The 11,502-nt window shown below is 37.4% G+C and overlaps 2 protein-coding genes across 3 annotated transcripts; one reads left to right on the plus strand and one right to left on the minus strand.

The window, feature by feature from the left end:
- Positions 1-699: 699 nt before the first annotated feature.
- Positions 700-8,469, minus strand: NiPp1 (nuclear inhibitor of protein phosphatase 1). The gene is made up of 9 exons (XM_028310350.1): positions 8,316-8,469; positions 7,841-8,055; positions 7,432-7,540; positions 6,588-6,690; positions 5,774-5,857; positions 4,884-5,094; positions 2,863-2,965; positions 2,324-2,415; positions 700-1,131 (listed from the first exon to the last, which is right to left on the minus strand). Exons 1-9 carry the CDS (start codon positions 8,342-8,344, stop codon positions 1,034-1,036), a joined length of 1,044 nt encoding a protein of 347 aa, XP_028166151.1. The 5' UTR covers positions 8,345-8,469; the 3' UTR covers positions 700-1,033.
- Positions 8,470-8,668: 199 nt separating this feature from the next.
- MrgBP (MRG/MORF4L binding protein) lies at positions 8,669-11,010 on the plus strand. 2 transcript variants are annotated; one of them, XM_028310351.1, is made up of 5 exons: positions 8,669-9,132; positions 9,203-9,283; positions 9,625-9,735; positions 10,042-10,158; positions 10,704-11,010. In XM_028310351.1, the coding sequence occupies exons 1-5, from the start codon at positions 8,781-8,783 to the stop codon at positions 10,811-10,813; spliced, it is 771 nt and encodes a 256-aa protein (XP_028166152.1). In that variant the 5' UTR covers positions 8,669-8,780; the 3' UTR covers positions 10,814-11,010. The 2 variants fall into 2 exon arrangements, with proteins under 2 accessions (XP_028166152.1, XP_028166153.1); XM_028310352.1 differs by having other exon boundaries at positions 8,669-9,099.
- The last annotated feature ends 492 nt before the right edge of the window (positions 11,011-11,502 follow it).

The raw sequence follows: 11,502 nt of genomic DNA on the forward strand, positions 1-11,502 counted from the left end.
TTCCCTAATTTTGTACTGTTCTGATTAACTATTATTTTACTATTATTATTTGTTTATTAATCAAATAAATCATCAATAACAAAATGATGGAATACCATGCAAATAAAAATTATTAGCCATAGGTCGTCATCTCATGCATACCACAAAATGTAAAACTTTGATGTCATAAGGATAGAGTTTAAATGCATTGAAGAAAAACATTTATTGGTAAGTTATTTATTAGCTAGTGATTGTATAAAAATAACTACAGAGCGTGCCAAAGAAATATAATACTAAATACATACAAACAGTAAAAAACATAACCCTCCTTCTAGCGCAGTCGGGTAAAAAGCAGAAACAAATCTTAATCTATGACTTCACGTAAGAAATAATATTGTATTAATTAATTATGTCAACATTTCAATATAGTACTGACGACTGCACTTCAAGCTAAATGCTATGATATCTTATTTAGTTGTCATAAGAGCTATTTTGCAGTAAAAATGTACAGTTTGGTGTGCTGTCGACTGTACAATGTAAATACTTTCAGAATAATAAGCAATAACTTAAAACGCTATTCCTACTACTACCGAGTAAATAATATAGGGAGGGTGTGTTCATACAGTTTAATATATGTACATTAAACTGTATAGTAACGCATTTAAAAAAATATTGTGCCATATTTGGCACGCGATACTTCAAAAACGAAAACTTGTGTTCAAATGTGTATATAATATTGCTACCGAGTGTATTGTAAATTGTAATGCACTTGAAAAAAATATTGTACCATAATTGGTACGCGATGTTGTTGTGTACACTAAAACTTGTGTTCACATGTGTACACTATATTGCTACCGTTGTATTTAAAAACGAAAACGTGTTCACTATATTGCAATAGCTTATATTGTAATGCACTTACACAAAAATTGTGCCATATTTGGCACGAGACGCTTGAAAAATTCCAAAACGTTGATATAACGTCCATTTCCGCTTGCAAAGCGGTGTAGGCTTAGCACAGGCGCCGTGGGCCCGGGGGCTAAGCCTGTGGGTGCCCTCAGACACCCTGTATGAGCCCGGGTTTCCGTCCCGGCCAGGCTTCTTTTGCGTATTTCTTCTTTTTCGGCTCGCTGGAGGCACTCGCTTCTTCGGGGGCTGGTGGGAAAAGAATAATCATCAACATCAGGTCATTCAGTCTCCAATGCAAGAAGACACAAACTAATTTACCAGAGGCAAATGGGGGATTTAGCCAACACTCGAAACAATACATAGTCATAGATGAGATCATGGAACTCACATTGGAATCGAACCCAAGACACCCGAAATCTACTTAGTAGAGCAGTTAACGAAAAAAAGTGTAAGCTTGTAAGGATGGATAGATGAAACTTCGAAAAGTTAATAATAAAACAGAGTAGACTGATAGACTATATTCAATTAATTAATTTTGATATTCAATTAATTAAAGGACAGTGCCAGGGTCTGGACCAAGTGCTGCCCAGAATGAAACCATAGTGCATTTTGTTCCTCAGGTCAATACTAATTTATAAACCGGAGCGCACTGAAATCTATCCCTGGAGTTAAGAGAAAAAAAGAGTTTTGTTTTGAATTATTTACATACAAAATATCATCGATGTATACGTACTACGCATAAGATTTCGCAATTTTGGCATTAAATAACACTCGCTTTGTTGAACTTAACCATACTGCATCCGTACACCTTACTTTAGTGCGATTTAGACATTCTTTATAAACGATCTAGCGCTGTTTTAATTGTTTGGTAAGTTGATAGAAATTCATTATTTCCAAAAAAGAAGCAAGAAGTTTTAGTTCTATATCATTGCAAAAATTCAATTTATTGGTGTATTACAATCGATTATTGGAGTTATTAAGCTAAAACTTCTTGCTCCATTTTGGAAATACATAATTAATTTCTGTCAAGTAACCAAACTACTGCAATAGCGCTTGATCGCTTATAGAGAATGTCGAAGTCGTACTAAAGTAAGGTTTACGGATGCAGTATGGTTAAGTTCAACATATCGCGTGTTATTTAATGCCACAATCGTGAAATCTTATGCGTAGTACGTATACATCGATGATATTTTGTATGTAAATAATTCAAAACAAAACTCTTTTTTTCTCTTAACTCCAGGGATAGATTTCAGTGCGCTCCGGTTTATAAATTAGTATTGGCCTGAGGAACAAAATGCACTATGGTTTCATACTGGGCAGCAGTTGGTCCAACTTCCATACATGGATTGGCACTGTCCTTTAGTTAGTAAACTATGTAATCGAAAACCACTCGTAAGAAGACGCGGGCGGAAGCTAGTTAAACAGTAAAATAGTTTACCCGAGTGCGGTAAAGGTGGCTGTATGTTGAGATGTGGCTCCGGACCCTCCAATTCCACGTCTGGTGCTGGATTCGGGAGTAACAAGCCGAGTCTGAAACAACACATACACATTATAATTTGATTTACAGACTTGACTTATGGTCCTAATGTCCCCTAGATGGGACAGAGGGCGACCACAACAGTCCTCCACCGCATTTGGTCTTAAGCTTCGCGTTTGATCTCGCTCCAATTCTTACAGTGCGCCGCCAAGTTTGCTTGGGGCGAATTTGGTATAGGTATCAGTGTATGTATAGGTAAAATCTGATAAAAGTTGCAAATAATCTATAATATAAAAATGAATCAAAATGTGATGGTAAGCGCATAAAAAAACATCACCTGGAACAATTTTACAATTTTTTTTTTAAATAAAGGATGGTTTTTTTACGGCAAGAAAAATTCGAATGATTTCCGAGCAAAATTCAACCCCAAGGGGATAAAACGGGGTCTATGCGTAAGAAGTCGCGGGCGGCCGCTAGTAATAAAATAACTATTATTATACCTGGCTCCAATGAGGCTGAGATGCGAGCTGGGCGCTGGCAGGTCTGAGTACAATGCATTCCCGCGCGATATCTCCTGCAGGCGCAGAGAATGGTGGTGTTGGCCTGGGACGATAACAAAATGTATGTTAAATGGGCTTGGATTTCCACTTTGTAAACCAATTATTGAAACAAATTCTTTGAAAAAATAAAAAATCTGTTTGGGTCATTCCACAAAAATATGTCAACTCTTAGTCCGCGCCACATTTCACATGAAATATTTGTTAATATTTTATTCCAAAATTGTTAAATAATAGCTCGCAATGTGCTTTATTCATCACCCATTTATATTTTTTGAAACTATTTTTAAAACATCTTAAATTCCTTTTGAATGACCCAAAACGTCATTCCCTAGGCATGTCCGTACTCCAAAAGTTTGTGTTTTGGGACCCACATTTATAAAAACATCAACTTTATCCTTTGTTTTAATTAACGAATAATCGATTTAAATGTATATTACACCAAATTCTATTAATATTTTGCGGTTTCAATAAACAATAATTTGATTTTCTTTAGTTGAAAAAGAGTCTACAGTTTTTAGCGTCATTCCCTCGCCACGCACTGATTTTATAATTTTGCGCTTTAATATGTATTTAGAGTGAATGACATTTAGTTGAGTTTAAAGTACGATACGAAGTTATCCTCAGACCATACTGGCTTTGCGGTAGCCGTTTTTTGAATAAGTGCAAACGTGCCAGTTGTTGCGGAAACATGTGTTAATCCAGTCACTTCGTCAGTCCCTAGTTGAGTAGCTTTATTGATTATAATAGGAAATTGTATATAATTTAATAGTATTTACGTGTGGTTTTTTGGCTATTTTCGGCACATCGTATTAAGCATCTTATAATTTAAAGTTAATCTGCATTTGTGTTAAGTTTTACTCCAAATCGTCAGTCCCTAGAGCGTCAGGCCCTAGCTTTAAACGGCACTTGGGACTAAATTACTAGTTAGGGAATGATGTTTTTTATATAGTGATAATAACAAAACAACTACATTATGTGTATTAACTTATCTATAATGTTAAGGTTATAAGTTTTATACTTTATTAGAAGTCATATTGGAGTAATGTAGTATGAAAAAATTGAAAATTATAATTTCTCCTAAAATAAAGCATAAAGTGACTGGCCCTTTTAGACATAACATAATTAATTAATAAACAATAATTTACACTAATAAAGTATTCAAAAGCATCTTAAAAAAGTTACGGACAAAATGACGTCGAAAATAATACAGATTTTTATGGAATGACCCGTTTAACCCCTATATTATTGGGGAAATAAGGCCGAGCCCGCACTACGGATAAACCGCCGCAGTTTTTAACCGCGTGATTTTATAACAAGTAAAATTAATGCAAGCGTCCGCAGTCCACATTGCGGCTTTTTCCCGCGGTTTGGCGGTTTAACGCTTGCGGGAAAAAACCGTAGTGCGGACTCAGCCTAAGAGTAGGCGCACACCGTTGATTTTTAGTTGGCCGATAGTTGTGCCCGATTTTAAATTGTATGAAGAATCGGCCAAATCGAATCGGCGTAATGTGCGCACTCCCATACATGCCCATACTGATCAACTGCCCGACTAAACTATCGGCGGACGAAAAATCAACGGTGTGCGCCTACTTTAATTTTATTATTGAAGGGAGTTTTCATGGGAGTGTTCCGTTTTGATATATCATAAAAAGTATGTCAATTTATTGGTGGTATCTACTACTCTATTCAAAAATACATCTATCTTTGCACGTTTCTGTACCCTCTAAATAAAATAGTCTGCTTTAAGATTTTTAAATACATCAGAGAAATACTTTGCTCTCAAAACCTTAACAAAAAAGTCGTAGTTATAAATCAACTAAACCTAAACCTTGCAGTTGAAAGACTTGCTCCCCAATTTAGACAGTGAATATTAGCATATTATACATTTATTTTAAGACCTTACTACAGTGCGTATGATAGATAATAAGAATACAATATAAGTCTACTGTTAAAAAACTTACTATCATCAGCACTCTGCAATTTCAGCTTCCTCGGAGGAGCATTAGCGTTCGGCACTATAGTAGACTTGACTAAGTTCCTGAACCGGCCGATGGTGGGGTCAATGTCCTCTGGGTTGATGATGTCCACCTCTTCGTTGAAGGAGACGTTTCGTTTCTGCTTCTTTGGGATCCCACCTGGCATGGTTGCGGAACGCTTCGTGCCTGTGGCTGGCTGTAAAGAAATAAACATAAGTGTAATACACGGCACCACAACCACACACAACACAACACAGCCACAAGACCACCACAAGACTGAAAAGATGGCAAATACTATAGTTGGACCAAAGATGCTAGTGGCTTGGACAGAATATTGAAAGGCTGGACTAGATTGCTACGTGAATGAGTGAAGACCGAGGGAGAGAATTTACTGAAATACCCCTCCTTAAGAAGACAAAAAAGAGCAAGACAAAACATCTGATTATGACCCAAGTCGATTGCAGATATAAAAAGGAAAAAAAAAGTGTAATGCAGGAAGCTCAAAAGTCATTCAATTTCAAGCGTAACAGGACTTTTGATTTGTTAAATATCAATTTTTGGTCCTCACAGAGCAGAGTGTATGATTGAATTGAATAGAGTTTATTTGTAATTGAATACTAACTAAATTGAGGATCATGAAGCGGGTTGCAGACCAAGAGATAGGTAGTTTAGTTATGTGCGGACTGCAAACCATGTAAACACTATGGAAAACTACATCAGCGATGTGAGGTAAGCTAAAGTAACATAGTTTAAATTTTAAATATCTCTTGCATTAGTCTTGATTTGTGGTGAAGTAGTCATACTAGGGCAAATGCCGATCGATGCAATTAAAATTACTACAGTCATCTATACTTAACTAAGATCATTTAACAAACCTTAATAACATCACTGCCATCATCAGTAGATATGCCCAGCATAGAAATTCTTCTGTTGTGTGCCGTGTTGAATTCAGTTAAATTCTGAAAAATACAAAGAATATTGTTTTTATAAAATATCTCTCTACAAAATTAGTATAGGAATAACAAAATGGTATTTTTTTTTACATTAGACAGTCTACAATCAGAAACCAACCCAATCAGTTATCAACTCAAATATCAAATGAATTGAATTGAATGAATTTATTACTTACTAGCTTGCCCGCGGCTTTACCCGCGTGAAATTTAGTGTGTCACAGATCGTCATAAAGTATAGCCTAAATGTTATTCTGGGTTATAAACAATAATATTGTAAAGTTTTAACAAAATCCGTTCAGTAGCTCTTACGTGAAAGAGTAACAAACATCCAGACAGCCAGACATCCAAACTTTCGCATTTATAATATTAGTAGGAAATAGGATCTAATAAAATATTTATTATTAAATACTATCAGAGTAAATACAAATGAGTAGTTCATCTTTGTCCAGCAGTGGACGTCATTTGGCTGAAAAGAAGAGAGAAGAAGAAGTTCATCTTCATAGAAACGCACAGGCGCGGTTTGTATGTGAGCGCGCCAACAGGTATGCGGCGCGCACGCACACACTGTGAAAATTTAGTGGGATTAGTGGGGAGCCAGTCGTGGTTGCGCCGAATCTGTCAGTGTGTGCGTGCGCGCCGCATACGTATATTGGCGCGCTCACATACAAACCGCGCTTGGTGCGTTTCTATGAAGATGACCTACTCATTTGTATTTACTCTGATACTATTAACTCACATCTAATTCTGTCTGTGTCTCAGGAAGCCCCAACAATGCACCCTCTTGTTCTGTGTTGGGCAAGTCCTCCATTATGCCCCGAGAATTACCCGTTGGTCGTTCTCTGTGTACAAAAGTATGCCATCATAAATTATTATGAAAATTTTAAAAGTAACTTTTCTTGTGTACATTATTAAAGCCTTAGGCCAAACCACCTAACCTTTAACCAGTTCAAATCGGTTTCGAACTAGTCGCGTCATGTGTGGTCTCTCAACGGACGCTATGGCAAAACTTAGATGCAACTCAAAAGTAACTAGAAGTTGCAGTTTCGTTGCAGTTGCGTTTCACTGTGTTCTGGGCCTTAGTAGTTTTTAAATTTAATGAAAGAGCTTTTATAAAGTGGAAGATGTATAAAATGTAACAGCCTGGCTCATAATGATTACTTTAAATATATTATGATATGAAAAAGAAACTGATAAAGTGAATTCATGTGCTGTTTCTTATCAGAACTGGCCTACATTATTATCCTGATGCAAGTATAGTTAATATTATATTGCAATTTGTATTGCTTTTATGTTAAAGATCTAGACTCTTTTGTGTCCCAAATGGGAATTGAACTTTCTACTCAAATGAAATATTTGAAATAAAGAAATGTTTCTACTCTTTGAAAGAATTGTATGAACTCAAGAATTAATTACAATTTGTACTTACATTTATTGAAATAATTTAGATTAAGCTTAACATTATGTATAATGGGCCTCACAGGGCTAGTTCTGGGACTGTTTTATTTTTATACCTTGTTTGTACCACATGAAGCAATAAAGATAATATTATGATCACAAGTTAAGAGTATCACACAACTTACCTTATAATATAATTTCTTGTGGAAGCACCAAAGTGGAAGGTAGAGTCAATAGGCAACTGCGTTGGCTTGTTTGACTCCAAACGCATTTTGCCAATGAAGGTCCCGTGTGCTGCAAAAATATTGAAAATGACAATAATAATCTAATGTATAAAAGTGAAAGGTCACTGAATCACTCACTCATCACGGAATCTCAGAAACTACAAGTGCTAGGAGTCTCAAATTTTGCATAGGGGTTCCTTTTAGAAGATAGGTGCTCACTAAGAAGAGAATTTGCAAAATTCAACCTCTAAGCGGGTAAAACGGGACCCACGCGTACAAAGTCGCGGGCGGCTGCTAGCAGTAAGTTTACTTTTGTTTTTCACTTCAAAATTACAGTATGAATAAAAATGTTTACAAAAATGATACTTACTGCTGCCCAAATCAACTAAAAATGCTCTATTCAAGTCTTTATGGTAAACGAAAGCGGCATGCACTCTGGAACAGCTGGCGTGATCTATGCAGAAGTCATTCATCTGGGGGTTCCGTCCGAACAGATAGCATTTCTTCTCGTCAATCATCAACTTTTGTATCAACTTGTCCCCTTTTAGGACGTCCAGGTGGAGGCCTGTCGGCGGCTTGCCAGCCCTAGAAATAAACAAGGCGTATTACCATACCAATTTGTAGAGAATGTCATACTAAAAACCAGTGTCGGAATTTTTCTAATCTGACTAGGGAATTACGAGTTTGGTGAATCAAATGGGTTCTATATTTGATAACAGTGTTCAGTTATGGATATTTTTGGTATATTATCTATAAGTTCAGCACAAATTAACAAATAAAACTGTAAGCCATGTCAACACATTGCGGGAGGCTTGTAATCAAACTTGCGAATGGCGATATCTTACCAACTAGGCACCTCGTAGTGATTAGCCATATTTTTATTTGACGAACACGAATATATCTGCAGATCACAATCACATTAAAGTGTTAATTTTAAATATTCATTTTAAAATTAAATTAAAAAGCCGTGAAATACAGATTCAGCGGCACCACACTGATTTTGACAGTTGTTTGACAGATAACCATAGACAAACTATTTTTTTTTTAATCACTCGTTATTTTTTATGAGCAATGGCATTAACCGGTTTTGTTATGACTCAACCGAACAAGCTATAATCGTATGTATAGCCATAACATTACGAACCTATTGAGGCGTTAAAATAAACCACTTCCAATAGTCGTCATTTGTTTTTTCTGCCTGTCACTTTATCTGTCAAAAAAAACCCAAAATGTTTGTTGTGGTGGTATTTTTGTTGTTGTGTGATTTTAATTAGTTTTCACTGTAGATTTACTAAAAAGACCACACCAAGATGGTTTCTAGTGAAGAGGAGTCTGATGTGAAACCTGGCGATACAGTGGAATGGGACGTCGACATGGAAATCCAATTATTTTACGCAATGGCGAACCACAAACCTGTTGGCATCAACAAGCATTTTCACATGGCTTGTATTTGGGAAAAACTGTCTAATTCAATCACAAAAGAGATTTCCACGCAAGATATATGGAAGCACTTGGAGTCTTTGTACGATTTATCCATGTTAGACGACACTGAACGCATTCCTTTCCCGAATCATGAAATGAATTTTAGCCTCCCGGATAGCGAGTTTGGTCCTTTGATAAAGCAGAAATGTAAGGATATTATATTACCTGACGAGAGTGAAGGTACTTGTTAGATTGTTCTAACATGTGTGCATGAGACTAGAGCTTGTATTTAATGTAGTTTTGCCTTTAGATCGCCGGAGCGCGTCGCCGATGCCATCTACGCCTAGGAGCGGTTCTAAGGGCCTTGCATCCAAAGATAGCACACCTAAAGGTAGCAATCTATTTATTAGCAAATTTCTTTAATTACAACTTTGACAGCACATTAGGCTACAATTTATGCTATAGCGTTTAGCTTTATGAACTAGATATTCTAAGCTCATTTTTTTATATTATTTTGAACACCATTTTTTTTTTAAATCTTCAATACTGGTGCTTTGCTATGTTCCAAGTTATCACGTCACCATAATTTTTTGTCATTAAAGGCACAGTGCTTGGCGCTCTTTGCCTTGTATTGTCTTGTCGACTAAGCATAAACATTATACTATCAAAAGTCGTACAAGCACCTAAAATTGTATTCTCAAATTCTGTCTTAACAATTTTAATTCCCAACAGGCTCCAGTCGGAAGGATAGTGTGAGCGCTCTCGCTACAAAGTCCCGTAAAGAAAGTGGTAGCTCACACGCATCAACTGACACGCCTAGCATCAAATCTGAGAAAGATTATGGTAACAATTTACGTATTAACTTGTATAGATTACTAGCTGTGCCCACAACTTCGTACGTGTGAAAACCCATTTTGGAATCATTTTTCATTTTTTCTCTGCACCTATTACTCGTAGCATGATGGTATATAGCCTATAGCCTTCCTCGATAAATGGGCTATCTAACACTGAAATAATTTTTCAAATCGGACCGGTAGTTCCTGAGATTAGCGCGTTCAAGTAAACAAACAAACAAACTCTTCAGCTTTATAATATTAGTATAGATTAGTATGATAAATAGCTAACACTAATGATATCATTATGGTTTAGATCGCAGAAGAGATTCGCGAGATTCCAACGCATCAGGCACAAGGGACAGTTCTACAAGTCGAAAATCAACGTCTCAGAGGGAAAAGGTGTCAAAATCTAAAGTCAGCACTTCTTCAGGTGAGCAATGAAAAATATTTTTACTAAACTTTTTACTTGTCACTTAATGCCGTGTGGCAAATGGCAATCTCTACCATCCATATTTTCTTTACCTGATGTAATTTAAATAAAGTGAACTACAGACATAGTACAGATCTGAAAATGTTCTGACTAGTGGAGTGATGCCTGAAGGTACATTTTGCTATGTCAAAAATCACTCCCTTTCCATTACCCACTGCAGGAATCTACTAAGCTACATTTTATGACTTTACAAGTCTACTGTCCAAAACGAACAATGTAGTAATTAATAGTGAAATAGTGATACTTCAGCATTCTTCGTTTTGAACAGCGGTATCACTTAAGGTTCGGCCAAACCAACGCGTTCACTCGCGATCAGCCGGCGTGCAGCGATGGCGATCAATGCATTGTCTGGTCGCACTCGCTGCACGCCGGCTGATCGCGTGTGATCGCGTTGGTTTGGCCGAACCTTTATTGCAATCCTTGTTTAGACGGCAGAAGTGTCACATTTCTAACTGCATTCTTTTTCATTAAACCAATCTCCACAGCCTGGGATTCCCCGCTCATCGACGAGGACGGTAGTTCCCGCCGCGGGCGCCGGCGAGCCAACACGTCTACGCCCCCGGCGACCACTCCAGCCAAGCGTCGGCGTACCTGACACACGCACGCGCACTCCTACCACCACTTCTTCTGACAACGTCAGCCTGGTGGGAGTGGGATTCGCGGCGCGAGCGCTAGAGATGCTAACACGCTGGAGCGAACTTATCCTAACTACTTTAAGGCGTATGTGAGACTTACTAAGATGGTTATGTGATTCGATATGGTGAATCTTTATTAAAGTATATTCTAGACTTATGTTTGGTGTTTTCTTGAAAACCTAGATAGAAGCAGTTTACGGTCGCCAGTTCTCTTGGTGAGCTATACATACGTAGTCCTACAAAATTTAGATAGGTAGGTACTAGTGGATGCGGGCGGTGAGGAACCGTTGTTGTGGAAATCCTTGGGGCCTAGGTTTTTGTCCAGCTGTGGGTGTGGACGCCATTTGGCTGAAACAAGAACTTTGCATGTACGATATGTAAACAACTACCTCATCAGAGCATAGTAAGTAACAAAGCACAAAAAGCAGTACGGTCATACGGTGCGGTGCCCGATGCAAAATGCATGCACAGCGCACAGTCACAGAAATTATTTTGGATCTGGATTAATGCATAGTTTCCCAGGGCCAAGCATAAAGTTAATATTCCTTCGGAAGAATATTAACTTTATGGGGCCAAGACAGAGTGCGTAATTGGCCATGTGGATCCATACGCAAAGCCTTAAAACTTCTATGAAAAAAAAATATTAAAA

Source organism: Ostrinia furnacalis, unplaced genomic scaffold (genome assembly GCF_004193835.3).
Source record: "Ostrinia furnacalis isolate ACB-3 unplaced genomic scaffold, ASM419383v2 OfSCF3012, whole genome shotgun sequence".
Lineage (NCBI taxonomy): Eukaryota > Metazoa > Arthropoda > Insecta > Lepidoptera > Crambidae > Ostrinia > Ostrinia furnacalis.

Bases quoted from the DNA above. Each gene is read 5' to 3' on its own strand.
- NiPp1 (XM_028310350.1), bottom strand. From the start codon at position 8,344: ATGGCTAATCACTACGAGGTGCCTAGTTG. The intron at 7,541-7,840 runs GTAAGTATCATT...ATATTTTTGCAG, and splicing joins TTTAGTTGATTTGGGCAGCA to CACACGGGACCTTCATTGGC. The intron at 6,691-7,431 runs GTAAGTTGTGTG...TTTTGTACACAG, and splicing joins ACAAGAAATTATATTATAAG to AGAACGACCAACGGGTAATT.
- MrgBP (XM_028310351.1), top strand. From the start codon at position 8,781: ATGGTTTCTAGTGAAGAGGAGTCTGATGTGAAACCTGGCGATACAGTG. The intron at 9,736-10,041 runs GTAACAATTTAC...ATTATGGTTTAG, and splicing joins CAAATCTGAGAAAGATTATG to ATCGCAGAAGAGATTCGCGA. The intron at 10,159-10,703 runs GTGAGCAATGAA...CAATCTCCACAG, and splicing joins TAAAGTCAGCACTTCTTCAG to CCTGGGATTCCCCGCTCATC.